The 15,272-nt window shown below is 40.9% G+C and overlaps 1 protein-coding gene across 5 annotated transcripts in view; it reads right to left on the reverse strand.

The window, feature by feature from the left end:
• Window positions 1–624: 624 nt before the first annotated feature.
• The window catches only part of glra1 (glycine receptor, alpha 1), a 148,132-nt gene continuing 133,484 nt past the window's right edge, over window positions 625–15,272 (reverse strand). For 3 of the 5 annotated variants that reach the window (XM_088080724.1, XM_088080722.1, XM_088080726.1), the window contains one exon: window positions 625–7,388. In XM_088080724.1, the coding sequence (XP_087936850.1) occupies window positions 7,080–7,388 (309 nt within the window). In that variant the 3' untranslated portion in view covers window positions 625–7,079. The remainder of the gene's footprint in view (window positions 7,389–15,272) is intronic. The other 2 variants (XM_088080723.1, XM_088080727.1) reach the window with 1 other exon arrangement.

A 15,272-nucleotide genomic window follows, 5' to 3' on the forward strand; every position in this document is an offset into this window, starting at 1 on the left:
TTTTTGCCACAACAAGAAGTGTCTCAAACACACCGAGCCGGATTAATCAAAAGCACATTAACCCAACATGTCTGTGACCGTCACATCAGTGTGACCGTGTGGCTGCATGACTTCAGAGAGCTGTGTGTGTGTGTGTGTGTGTGTGTGTGAGCGCAATGAATGTTGGTAAAACAACAAAAGCAGCAGCAGAGGTTTGCTCTGTGCAGGAGCTGTGTTTTGTAAGAAGTGAGCTGAGAGCTCAGCAGCTTCAGGAGCTTTTCAGAGCTGCTCACAGCTGATTCCTATCAGCTGATGATCCTCCTGCAGCCGCAGCTGCTGGATCCAGAAGCACAGCAGAGAATCAACACTCTTAATCTGCATGTGCAATGATGGAAACTGCTTTAAACAGGATATCATGCATTTCATTTTTGATAACCTCATGGCAAAAAAACCAGCCATTTCCTGTTTTATTTTCTTGAAATTAATTAGGCCCTTAATTTAAGCTATTTGTGCTTTAAAATGACCAAAAAACTGGTACAAATGAAATAAAATAAAATAAATAAATAAATACACATATAAAAATAGACATTAACTGAAAAAACATGTCTGTAACAGTGATGTCAGTCAATAACGACGCCCTACAGCGAGGATTTATTTGCAATTTTTAATACTTTTTCTTTAATGATTACACAGATCCTTGAGTCGAGTAACAGAAAGCAGAAGATCCAACTCCAACAACCTTGACAATGTTCAAAAACAGGTAAAGAGATTTTTGTTCAGAAAACCTTTAATCGTTAATAGAATTAGTAGTATGACATATTTCAATAAATATTTAGATATATACAGATACAGCAGAAACGGTACATTCTTTTTTTCTCTTCAAATTGCTTCACATTTTTTTGTACAAGCCAAAATATCTGCCATTTTATTTATACTCATGCAAAATATTGTTTCTCAGATTAATGAAAAATAAAAAGGATTTGCTGAACTTTTTCTTTTTTTTCTTTTTTTTTTCATCCTGCTTTGATGTGCACTCTCGGATTATAAGCGTCGTAATGAGCATCGTAATTTTTCGCAAATCAAACGGGTGCACTTTGTGCCAATACACAATAGAAGCAAGTAAAGCAAAAATTAAGGCCATTCCAACTTGTGCAAAGAAAATAAATAAATAAATATCATAATCATAATGTTTCCTTTAAATTCACAGCAGTTCAGGAGTCACTGTATCCCCCCCCCCACCCCCCCCAGGGCATCGGATTGTACAATACATACAATAAAATACAAGAGAATCAAACAAAACCCCCCCAAAAACCAAGAGAATCATTAATCATTGACAAATCAAATCATGCTACTTTAAAATCCAGTTCAGAACCGAAGGATTTAGAAACTTCCGCAAAAACACGTCTCTCTTTGTTCAGTCCGAATGCATCACGTCGTAATGCAATATAAACCCAGAATCTATCTGACGTTATGAACCCCTCCTCCCCGACCCCGTACAGTATAACAATGATTAATACAATGACGTGAGGCCTCATGACCAAGCTTTAAAATGACGATGATACACACAACAGCCACGCCTGAGGAGAGGGGATGACTCATGGAAAAATGGTCGTTGAATAATGCACGATATGCTTGTAGGTCCTCGTTTTTCAGTTGCATATTCAACCCCCATATGGCACGAGAAGATATGTATGTACGAAAATGGACGACTGCTGTTGGCAAAGAGGCCGATGGGTCCGAGTGATTTATTCGGGATGCAGTGTCTATGGCACGGGAGGAAAATAACGAATCGTCCGAGTTAGACCGAACCTGCGTTTTCAGGCGTGTTAAGGCTGTGATCACAGAGGAGGTTCTTTAAACGCCACTCTGTAGCGCTGAAGGGTCTCAAAATGAAGCTGGTTTATTTTTTTCATTCAGCCCTTCGAGTTCGTCAAATCGCGCCACTCTGTCAGTGCTTTCGGTGTACGAGCATGATGCCACAAAGCCACCATCCGCGTCCAACCAGAACGCAGCTAGAAGGCGTCAGATGAAAACGCCCTCACAGAACCAGAGGTGCTGTTATTACATGCTGCTGGACGGCTGGACGGCGTGGGCGTGTTTACTTGCAACTTGCATGGGGCGGCGTCACTTGAGAACACGGCCGCACTGAACCGGGTACGAGCACATGAAACGCTGACGGACAGCGTCAGGTAATAACTGCTGCTAATAATGTGACATGAGGTGCACGAAAACAACAGACTTTCGTGTGTCGTCTGGAGTTCGCTTTCTGTGCGGATGTGTTTTTTTTCTACACTTTACCATGTGACTTTTTTGCCTAAATCTAACTGTCCGTGACTTTGTTGCCTAATCCGAACCATCGTGATAGTCGCCGTTAGTTGCTATGTGCTGTTGTGTAAACATAACGACGGTGCTGCATCATCCCACCACGGTTGTTTGCTGACATCACAGTAACAGCATCCCGGAGCGTAAACAGCTGATGCAGAAGGATACCCAAAAAACGTCAAAAGTAGACGCAGAAAGTCACTGACAGAACGGCACCACGTGACAAGCTCGCATGAGAACGTGTTGTCCTCACCCAAAAAAACTGCCAAATAGTTGGTCTATGCAAGCAGCTATTTTCTCATATTTAATTGTTAGGCGGCGACCTCTAGTGGCCGCAGTAATTATGACGGGAGCAAAGGGGGAAGTCAGATGATGTCATTAAAGAGCGGCAAAGTTGGAGGACGTTAGGGTAGATGGATGGGTCAAACAAACACAGGACTTTCACTCAGGACACTGCTGTTTGTGTCCTGTGTGAAATCATCAGTCCATCCAAACCGCCATCTTTTTTTCTAAATGAAACCACATTGTTTTTATGTTCAACACTGTTGGTATATGCCTCTGTTGCTGGTACCGTTACGCAGTTTTGGAGTCATAGGCAGATGTCTTTTGTCCCTCTGTGCTGAATTTGTCTAAAAATGTCGTTGTCATTATAAACACCTGCTGCATTCTAACAACAGTCACGTATCTGCTGTAACCACCGAAAAATAAAGCATCCTGAGTGATCACGGCCTGAAGAGTTTTACGTCTCTGTATCTGGGAAAGAACCGCTGAATTAAATGCATAGTTACTGCGATGGAGCGTATTTTATGGCACTTCCACTTTGACGTTACATGTTTGAATGTGAACAGAAGGATGTGTGTGTGTGGCGTAGCCCTTCAGATCAGTCTAACACACTCTCAAATAATTCAACTCAAAATTTAAATTTAGGGTGGAATAAAACAGGAACATCTCCCACAGTAAACGCACATGTTGACACACCGTAAAGATAACTTCTCATAATTTAAACAATCTGTGCTACCAGATCCTGATGTGTCATTTTTACTGAAACATGTTTTAAAAGTAAAAACTGTGTTAGAATAAATGGGATTATTTGATACAGAAATACACAAAATGACTACAGCCTCTTAAATTTGTATTGCACGACGGTGGCGTGTAGTTAGTTAAATTTACATGCTGGCACTACAGAAACAATAACAATGAATTTGACATTGAGTTTTGAATCTGTTTTTTCCGATCTACCGAGGGACCGTAGATGCAAATAAGCTCTAAAATATAATCTGGTACGGAGCATCAGCTGCTAACATTTATATTTTTAACTGTATTTGGTTCCTTTTAATTAAAATAAAGACACAGAAGAGTTAATTAGGATCCTCTGGTGTGGAGGAGACATGAAGTCCACAGATAACACAACACAACAGACAGTAAAAGAGCTCAAAAGTCAGAGTAGAGTCAAACAAACACAGGACTTTCACTCGTGAGGTCGACGTTTGTGTCCTGTGTAAAACCAGAAGTCAAGGTTGAGTAATTTTACCTACTTGCGTACTTTTTAGGGTTGAGCTGAATACTCAGATGAAATGAGTATCCAGTACAGTTAATGTACTTTGTACAAGCATAAGTTTCATCAGAGTAAAATCTATCAGTGTGAGATTAAATATTAATACTTCTCTTATCTTGTGATCATAAATGATCTGAAGCTTAATGCTGAAGCTCTTCTGTAAATAGTTTCCAGAAATTAAATATAGAAACTTCTGATTAACAACAACAATTTCAGGCTTAAAAACATTAATTTCTGACCAAACTACACCCAATTACCGGTTAAGCCGCGTCCATTCAGAGTGCAGATATGGAGATAATTTAGTAGGTTAAAAAGATACAGATCGTGCTGTAATAACTCGTACCTTGTACTTTACGTAACAACAGTCCATAACAATGTGGCCTATTTCCCGTACCTGCTAATTTCAAATGAGAGCACAATCTTTTTCTAAACCTAAACAAATCTTCTTTTCCCTGAACGAACCCAAACTGAAACTGTTTCTCAACATCGACTACATGTTAAAAACTTCAACTTTACATATGAACTTAATTTTGGACACATCATGTGAAACCACCACCATGTTTAGAGGTTGTGGTCATTTCATGTGTTTCTGTGAGATCAGTTTGAACAAAAAGGTAAGTGACTTACAAACAAAAATAACCACTTTTCTTTTCATAAATAAATAAATAAATAAATAAATAAATAAATAAATAAGGGAATACAAGAATGCAGAGGGAAAATGCATCAAGTTTCTATATCAAAATATGTCTCTCTATATATATTTGGAATATGTATATCTGAAGGTAATCTGGCAAACCCGAAACACTGCATCTGGCAATCATGTGATAAACACAGACCGAATGATATCACATCCTGCAACGAATCTTCATCACCTGCCTCACAACAGCAGCAAAAGGCAATGAGAAGAGCGTCACTGGAGAAAAAAATAAAACATATCTTTGGTTTTGCTTCAAAACCAAGTTGGACTCGGGCTTAAACATTTTGCTGAACCACACTTTGTTTCTTTATGTTTTTGTTTAAACTCGGTGTGACTGAGGTAATCGCTCACAGTAAAGTGGTTTAATACTGTGGGAATAGTTTTGGAAAATAGAATTATTCACTTTCTTTGAAAAAAATTAGATTAGAAGATCAATATCACTCGTGTGTGTTTTGGAGCTGGATGCTCATTCGCCAGCTAAACACAATTTTTAAATTGAATAATTGAGAAATTCAAAAGAAAAAATTCTGATAAAAATACAATAAATCTTAAAAGCAGTATGAATTTGTTCAGTTTAGCTTTGCTACAAAATTTCACCCCTTTCACCTTTTTACATTTGTGAAATAAAAAAGTGCTTTGAGATTTTTTTGAATAAACATGACAACATGAATGAGAAAAGAAATTCACTCATTTGTGCAGAAAAAAATCTAATTTCTGCACTTTTTTTTCCAAGTTGTGTTTGGCTCAGATGTTTTGGCTCAATTCGTTTCTCTGGACATTAATCGTCATGCACCGAGTCAAAGTCTTTGCACACGTTTGATTACTTTACCATTTTATCTTCTCCTTTCTTTCTATATTTACCGATGAGCTTTAAAGACCGTTTTGCAGCTAGCGGTGGGAAAAATGAGCCAGAAAACAATGAAAGGTGACGTTTTTTTTTAGATGGATTTGCTGAAAGGAAAAAATCATAATTGCATATACTGATCATTGCATAGAGAAGCCTGGTGCAAAGTAAAAAAAAAAGACCAAAAACCCTCAATGACCTGCAGAACGATCAAACCCAACATGGCTATGGCAAAATAAATCCTGCTTTTATCCTCCGTGTGCGTGATGAAGTAGCTTTTCACAGATGACGGCGTTTGCAGCTACAGTCGTGTGAATGAGATGGAAATACAGTCAATTAAGGTATAACAGGTGCTATAATCTGTATAGTTTACTACATATGTCCTCTCAGCGGGGGAAGGGTGGGGTGTCACATTAAGGCGGGGTCAAAGCAAGGAAGCACTAATAAGATGTAAACGTATCTGTGGTTCAGTCCCGATGAACACAACCAGGAAAGCAAACGAGGATCCGTCCAGGATTCGCTCCAGTCGATGAAAGCAGGGATTTAAAAAAACAAAACACCCTGCAGAAGCCCGAGACGTCGACTGACACGACGTGACGTCAAACCTTCCTCTCGGCGAAAAGGTCGGAGCTGCAGAGCGCTGCACAGCCACAAGCGACATGTTTACTTGGCACATAAATTTAAAGAAAAACAACAAATGCAATATGAAATAAATTAGGAACACCACAGATAAATGAGATATTTTGTCTCAAAATCTTCAGCACTGCTCGTCCAGTGTTTCTTTATTTTTTTATTTTTTTGTCCAGTCGTATGATTGACAGCGGCAGCAGCGAAACCTCGAGTGTCTCTGCAGTTTCGAGGTTTGTTGGCGGCGGCGGGGGCGGGGAGGAAAAGCGTTGAGGAGTGCTTGCAATACACGTTTGAAGCAAATCTAGATATATAGAATGCGTGATCCTTGCATCGCTTTTATTGAATGGAAGCACCGATCCGCCGTCCGTCCTTTTTTTTGGGGTGAAAAATCCCTCGTTTCCAGATGCCCCGCCTTTGCAAATAAAGTTTATTTTCTCCACTTACGATAGATATATGAGTATATTACACTGCTGTATGCTTCTCGCACGTCCCCCACCCCGGCCCGACATCACTTTGTCATATAGAACTATATTTCTGTTCCGCACAAAAAAGAAAACCCGAAAATCAAATACAAGACCCTTCACAAGCGTCTTCTTTCCTTCCTGTCCGCCCACTCCCACACAGTCTGTTGGGCGTGCCTGCAAAAAGTCTGTGTTTGTCATCTTTTCATTAATATATTGCCACATTCATATATCATGCATTTTACTGCATTGCTATTGCACTGGTCCGGATTATTCGGGAGGTGGGAAGAGCCGGAATGAGTTGGGATTTGGGGCAGGAGAGGAGGATAAAGGGAAAAGAAAGCAATAAATATCTCAAATATAGGAGCTGAGGGGCGACTGCCACAAAGAGCAACTTATCCTCGTCCACGAGAAGAAGAAGAAGAAGAAGAAGGGCGAGGAAAGGAGGCGTGGTTGGCGTGAAAAAAGGGGGCAATGATATCTCCGATAGAAGTCGTCTCTCTCTGTTTCCTTCTCTTTTTCTGCGTTCTCCTCTTCGCACTGTTCTCGCCCTCTTCCTCCTCCTCCTCCTCCTCCTCCTCCGCCTCTCGACTACTGCTTGTGGATGTCCTCGCTGCGGATGATCTTGTAAATGATCCAGTAGAAAATGTTAAAAATGAGGAAGACGAGCGGGAAGGCCACGCGGGACACCGTGTCGATGCGTTTGGCGCGGCCGATGAACAGCTTCTTCATCTCCTCGATGCTCTTCTCGGGCGCGGCCGAGGCCGGGGCGTTGTTGTTGTTGCCCTTGATGGCCATGCCGTCTTTGGCCTGCAGGCAGGCGGGGCCCATGCCGTAGCCGGGGAAGCTGAAGCGCCCCTCGCCTGTCTCATCCTCCTGCAACACAGGCCAAGACTCAGGCTGTTAGGAACCAGAGAAAGACGTTACTGTTGGAGGTGTGTGTGTTTGTGAACGTGTGTTTGTGAACGTGTGTATGTGAACGTGTGTATGTGTGTGTGTGTGTGTGTGTGTGTGTGTGTGTGTGTGTGTGTGTCAAAGGTCAGTCTGATTTCAGTTCAGTTCATTTCAAAGAGATTCTGACATGAAAATCAAATATTCCAGATGACATGAAGATGAAAAGTGAGAAAACAAACTTTTAAAGTTCAAAGTTTTAGGTTGAATTTGGTGTTGAAATTTAAAGAGCACATGAAACAACATTTTTGGGATTGATTAGAGATCATAAAGTCTGTCGGAAGCCACACATAGAATATATTAATCGAAAGCAATCGCTATTCTTCATAAAACAGGGAGCTGTTGAGTAAGAAATGTCTGTATATAATGTACTGAAGTTTGGGGAAATGCACGTGAAACAAATCTACAACCTAAAATTAAACTTCAGAAAAGACTCTTAGAATAATACAACAATACATACATTTTTCTATTATGAATCTACTCATATCTTTTGACAGGATGATCCTCCTTCAAATCTGTAGACATTGTGAATTTAAAACATTGGAAATTCTTTTTCGAGTTGTACACAAAAGCCTTCCTGTCTGTATTTTTTAGATTAAGAAAAAGAAATCATAATTTAAGAGCGCTGTTCATTTTTAAAACATGTAAAGTGAGAACAAATTTAAATTTATTTCAGTTTTGGGAAATTGCGTTGCTCTCTGTTGAGATTTTTAGCCTTAAAATGTAAAATGATTACAAATTATTATTAATATTATATACATATATATATATATATATATATATATATATATATATATATATCCTGCTTGTTATTATTATTATTGTTACTATTCTATGTTTATTCCTTTTATTTTGTTATTCTATTTTTCTAACATGTTTTTGCATCGAATCTCTTGTTTAATTCTACTTAAATTCTTTCCTGCTTTAGTTCTGCATCATTGTTTGGCGTCTATTGTTAGACGGCAGTCGTATTCTTGTAATAAAGTATTAATGAATATCACGGCATTAAATGCGTTTAGGTGTTTGTGTTTTTGATGTTCATTCGTCAGAGAAACATATAAAGATTTGATTTTATTGTGTGACATTTACAGCGTGTCCCATCAGCACACACACGCTGACACCGTGACATTTCTGATATCGTTTTTTTTCAGCGGTCACTTGTGGCACATTGATTTGTTTCTGGAGTTTTAGTCCACATAATGAAAGAGCATCGAGCTGATTTTCTGCACGGTTAGTCGCCCTCTGGAAAAGGCCGATATTCAAACCCTCCGTTCTTTACATGTTCATCTCATCCATGACAGCCAGTCAAAACCAGAATAAATGCTGACATTGAACTTTCCTGCAAACCACAGAAACTTTTTTACAACCATATCCAAAAATTCTGTTGAAACTTCTCAATCTTTTAACAATAACAATTTCAACAAAAACCCTTTTCGTATCACTATCCCAGAAAATGCAGCCGCGTCTGGGAAAAAAAACAACCCAAAAAACAGATTTTTGTGGCACTATCACAGCAGGAAATGCAGCAATGTCTCTGTAAAAAAACAACTGGTTTCACTGTTCACAGGTTTTGAACGGCGGTCTGCAGGCCGTCTACCATCTGCCGATACACTACGTCACTTTAGAAATGTTGATAAAGATACATATTAAACATACAAATGTGACGCCTCAGTGGTTTGCAGAAAGGCTTCACCTGTTTACACCTACAGGTGGTGCAGAGTAACAAACTTTTACAGCGTCAAACTGCACACAGACATGAGAAGAACTTGTAAACTCCACGCAGAAATCCCCCAAACGGAGGATTCATGAATCAGGAGCTGAACACTGATCACACGGCTCGTGTCTCGCCTTTGTCAAAGTCATCAATACGAGACGAAGCCGAACAGCGAGCGTGTTTATCTCAGCCGTCATGGAGACTGAGGCGGGTGAGCCGGGGGGCGGCGGGATGGATCGGATTGATTGACACGTGCTGCAGTCAAGGTTATGGCGCGTGTGCGCTGCGTTTTCACCCGAGCACGCCGAGATATTGAAAATCCTATCAGCACCGCCACCCCGCCTTTTCATTACAGGAGACACAATGACTTCCTTATCGGGTTCAGAGACTCCAACACAAACACTGCGATGGGCTGAGAGACACTGAAGGTGTGTGTGTGTGTGTGTGTGTGTGTGTGTGTGTGTGTGTGTGTGTGTGAAGTAAACTAGGGAAATAGCAGGCGTTCCAAAGTGCCCTTCAAAGTAAAACAACACCCATGAAATTAAAAAATCAGCAGACAAAAAGCCCTCCAATGAGCCAAATTTATTGTGATTCACATTTTTCATAAAAAGACGATGTCGAAGGCTTCATGCATGAGCGCAGCGTCTGTTCCCTTTGGGGCGCTGTGGGGAAGCCTATCAGCGGGGAATCTTTCCAGTGCATTGTGGGTAAGAAAAAAAGGAGCATTTTGTGATCAGAAAACAAGCGAATGCAGCCCGGAGCAGGAGGAACTGTTGGCAGCAGGAGAACTTAACGACTGACGCAAAACCTCTGCAGCAACAACAAATCAACCAGCCAGGAGGAAAAAAAAGGCGGCTCGACTCTCTTCTGTTGCAGCAGCGAAGGAGACGAGGCAAAATAATCAATCAATAAGCCGATAATTGACCATTTCTATTGATAAAATGATAAAAAAAGAGGTTAAAAATGTCACAAAAATCAAATTAAAGGAGGCAAACGCGAGCACAGGTGGGAAATGTCTTACTTGTGTGTGTTTGCTGGTATGTATAACATTCGTGTGTGTGTGTGTGTGTGTGTGTGTGTGTGTGTGTGTGTGTGTGTGCATGTGTGTCAGTGTGTATCTATAGATGTGTGTGTGCGTTGGACCACCAGGTAGCGATCCATTTTTAGCGCCCCGTGTCCCCGTTCTGTCCTTGCATCCACACCAAGCCATCTATTACTGTTAATACATGTACACACACACACACACACACACACACACACACACACACGCGCGCACACACACACACATTAGCCACGATGCTAGCCGACCTCTGCCCGTCCTTCAGTGACGCTGCTAAACTATTACAGATGCTCTGCTTTATTCTCCCTGCCATGTGATTAATGTGGAGGGCGGAGGGACGTGAGGAGGAGGCGCAATGAGGAGGGCGACGGAGGGAGGGAGGAGACGTGATGAGGAAAAGAAAGAGAGGAGGAGGAGAACAATAAAGGAGGAAGGAGGAAGCCCTGCAGCCTGTCCAAAAACCTTTTGACGTCAGAGGACCCCTTACTGAAGTCAAACCCACGACCTTGGAGGGTCCAGGTGATTCATCACCTTCACGACTCTTCAGAGTTTCCTCCATTAAAGCAGAAGGACTGTAAGGTTCATGGATGGATGGATGGATGGATGGATGGACAGAGGAGATAAACAGTTGTATGAAAGAAGCTTTGCCCTTTGAGTTGGACAAGAGATTCAATTAATGGTGTTGCTTTAGGATGCAGCTCACTCCTCCTTCTGTTCTCCTTCCCTCCTTCCTCTCTTTATCTTTCTCCTCCTGCTCTCCTCCTGCATTCAGCCCGTTCTGAGCGCAGAGCGATTTCTACGGTAATTAACTCGCAGGTCATTGAAAATGAAGCGACACACACTGATTCACTGTGTTTTCACCTGTGATAAGATTCAGTGACGCCACACGTGCAAACAGCTACAGCAGCTAAACGACAACAATGAAATCCTGTTCGGATACAGTTCAAATGAGAAAACTTGTCAATAAACTAAATCACGTTTGTTTATTATAACCTCTTAATAAAAAACGGCGCTGAGCAAACGGACGAGGAACAGCCGAGATACCAAGAAAAAAAAGGTTAAATCTTGTTGTGTTTGGGGGAGCTGCGTTCGAGTAAAGATTAGAGACGGTTTCAGGTTTTTCAGGTTTTCATCTGCAAAGAGCAAACGCTCACAGACAGACAATCTCTTCTCTTTTCAGTATCTAAAAAAAGATCTGACATTTGGGACAGACCAACGACTTTGGTGAGTCGCACAGAGGCGACCTTACGGTGTCGGGAGTTGGGGAAATCAGGCGGCCTCGTCTCCATGACTGAATTTGTTGGAAGCACTTTGTGACAAATAATTAATTTTCAGTAATCAAACTTGATTGATCGACTGTGATGTTGTCTCCTATGTATTAGATATAACCTCCCAACATATGAAGTATTATCTCATATGTACTGATGTTATCTTTTGTGTGCCAGATGCATTTTTAGGTTGAATTTTGGGCTGTTTTGAGAGTGAGAAAGTCGTGCAGAAAGAAGCACGTGATATACAGGGAAATTAAATTTCATCCAAATGCAGCAAAAACAAAAGGTTTTACCTTCTCAGGTAAATACAAATGTCTGCAATCAAACATTATGGAAGGCCCGCCTGTAACATCTACGTTCCCCATGCATGCACACATGCAAAACACCAAGCAAGCCAGTGAGCGAGCAAGAGAAAGAGTGATTTCTGAACTAACGTATCCGATAAAACGCCACCATAAAACTCTGATGAGCCCACAGCACACGTTTCAAATGCCAGCTGTTATTTCAGCACCACGGATAGCACCGCTCTCCATCGACTCGCAGTCGAGACGCCTGCCGAGCTTTGGACCGCTGTTCAAGGCCAGCAGACAACAAAACTAGCTGTTTTAGTTACTTATATTTAATATATAAATATATATTATGGTATGTTCAAACTATGTGCAGCAAAGTTACAAACCGGCTGAGCATGGCTAGTTTCATTGTTGCCGAGTAGCAGTTCAAGTGAACAGCAGGTTAGTTTATTTTCTTTAAATGCTACAATAGTGACAAAATGTATAAGCGCATAAGTACAACAATCATCTGTCTGTATCTATCAGGAATTATTACAGGCAGAATACAGACCATTTATAGAAGTATTTAAAACACATTATGCATTTTTTTCACGTCTTGAAAATGATCTGGGGTTGTTGAAGCGCTCTTGATCTCGGCATTTCTCACACCGTGACTGCAGCCTTGGCGGCGGCTCCAGAGCTCGGTGACGGTGGTTCAGGGGTGGTCTCTGCCCCGTCACTGACACATAATTCATCTTCTTGCCATAATGGGCACAGCTGAGATCTGAGCTTCTCAAAGGCAGAGCTCGTACATCCGAGACTAATTCAGACTGGCTCACCATTATTTTCCCCTTTTTGTCATATGAAAAAGTTTTTAAAAAATAACTGAAGAATCCAATCAGACCTGCAAAATGGTGCAGGTTCCTTTTTTGTTGAAGCCGATCAGACAAAGCGCTTTTTTGAAGCTTGCTCTGCGCTGTTGAAAATATTTTACCAGGTAACCACTGAATCACTGGTCCTTATCTTAAACTCAAAGATCTGTACCTTAAAATCTGCATTTAAAAATGGACAGACAACTTCTGACTCAGGAGAAATATGAAAATAATTCAACAATGACCTTTTTTCCATGACCAAACTGAAGATGTCGAGCTAAAAACAGACCTTGACAGAATCTGTTTCATTTTCACTGATGAGATGAAAATGTTAGTGGTGGAGTATCAGACTTTCAAAATGAGAGACTTGGATAAAAAAAGGATAAAAATTACTTAAATGTGACTAACACTGATGAGCATTTTCATCTCAACACAAAGACAAAATCTAAATCATTGCCAATCTGAACCGTCTAAAACTGCACACTTTGAACATCAGGCAGGTTTCCATAAAAGATTTGTGCACAACTTGGGCGATATTTTTGAAATGTTGATAAAACTCAACATGGAGCTGACTGTGTTTCCTCTGAGTGATGTCATGTGACTTCTCCTCTGGTGATAACATCCCAGTAACCATGGCGACGGATGTTCAAAACATCAGCAGCTTTATTTCTATTGCAGCCACCGCACTAGCCGTCATTATTTCCAATCCAAGGCCACGTTGGCGTGTTATGGAGCCATGATGGAAAGGCGAGCCCCTTAAACGTGGGAGTGGACACATATGAGGGATTTCTGGGAGATGTAGTCCACGATTTCACAGAGGAATTGTGGATTCAAAACTTTCTCAGAGTTATGTGATGCAGTAACAGCTCTTGTAGCTCCTGCTGCATCATGAGGGAGCCAGTTCAGTTTTTAGGATGTCATGTGACTCTACATCATTCGACCTAAAAATGTGTTTTCATGACATGTTTGAGAAATATGGCTTTTTCAAATCACCTCATATGAGCGTAAAAGCCCTTCTGTGATAAATAGGATTGGCGTGTTTCCATTAGGCGTATTTTATATTCGCAATTGAAATTTGCACAATTTGAAAGTTAATGGAAATCTGCCTAATAACAAGAAAGGGGGAGAAAAAGGAAATTGGATGAAAGAGAAGTCAGAGCGCAGGATGGAGAAAGAGACAGTAAGCGAAGAAATAAAAGGGAAGAACAGCTTGAAATGCAGACAGAAAGAGAGTAAGATGCAAGTATAATAAAAAAGATCGACAAATCTGGAAAAAAACGAGAGAAGGAGACTTTAAAATGCAGAAAGAGGTTGAGAAAAATTGAGCGATGGAGAGAGAAGAAGATAAAGAAGGGAAAGCAGAGGGAAAAAGAGAGCAGGTGGACCTCTTAGCTCACTCATCCATCATTCTTTCGTCTCCCGATTGAAGCCTTTCTGTCCGTGCCGCCGCTGATGTGATTAATCGAGCAGATTCGCAGGAAGCAGAAAGCAAACTGCGTCCGGCCCGCTATCCTCCGCCATCTCCTCTGCAAATATTACCCTTGGATACTTGTTTTAGGGACCCGCATTTACATAAAACACGATTCGGAAAAGGTGTCAGCCCCAACTAACGCCGGCATCAGTCTCCGCTGAACGAGGCCGCGGGACGAATTCCTCGGCTTGCGTTCCGCTTTATGATTTCCGCCCAGAAGCAATTCCAGCCGAGCGCAGGGGAAGGAAATATATTATAAATTTGCCTTTGCTGATCCATTTTCTGGTGGATTCATTTCGAACCGTCCTCCACCCTTCCTCCCCTGTTCTCCCTCTGCATCTCGCCTCGATTAAGGCCATTTGAGGCTTTTTAGGACGTTTCAGTATCAATATGTCAGCGGTGAGTGGATTCTGAGAGGAATGTCGTAGATTCGTGTTTAGGAAATTATCCTTTTTTTTGCTTTACGGTTCAAAAGATATTTAAAAACTAATATTTTTTCTTGAGCTGCCCGTGGTTTTATGTATTGACGTTCGTTCTTTTTTAATTTAGGACGGGTTTGATTGATATCAGCTGTGATCGACTTCACATCCAAGTGAATGTGTGTAAAGCTGCATTCACAACAACCTCTAGTGGGTGTAGTAATGATGACGGGAACAAAAGAGGAAGTCCGGTGACGTAAAAACGGCTGTACGAGGAGTTCAGGGAGGACATATGTGTCAAACAAACACAGGACTTTGACCCAAGAAACCAGTTTGTGTCTCCATGAAAGAGTCACTGTTGACTTATTTTAACACGATGCACTTTTCTTACGTCATATGTGCAACGTCAAGTTATATACTTAATATTTTTATATAACCGAACCAAGAAAAGGTGCTTATTTTAATCACAGAGCCTGAAAACCTCTCTGTGCTCTGAAAGAGATATTTTAAAGACATACTACAGTAGATTAACCCTTTAAAACTTAGAGCAAACTGGCTTGATTTTTTGGGAGAAAAACATGGGAGGACCACAAGCAACTCATCAAATAATGGCCCAAAAATGAGCAAAAATTTATATATATAAAAAAAAAAAACCCAAACAAAACCACCAAAAAACAAAAACAAAAAACAACAACCAACTAACCAACCAAACTAAAAAAACAAGAAAAAAAAACAACAACAAAAACACATGTTGATC

This window comes from Plectropomus leopardus, chromosome 8 (genome assembly GCF_026936395.1).
Source record: "Plectropomus leopardus strain MGB_pleo_1.0 chromosome 8, ASM2693639v1, whole genome shotgun sequence".
NCBI lineage: Eukaryota > Metazoa > Chordata > Actinopteri > Perciformes > Serranidae > Plectropomus > Plectropomus leopardus.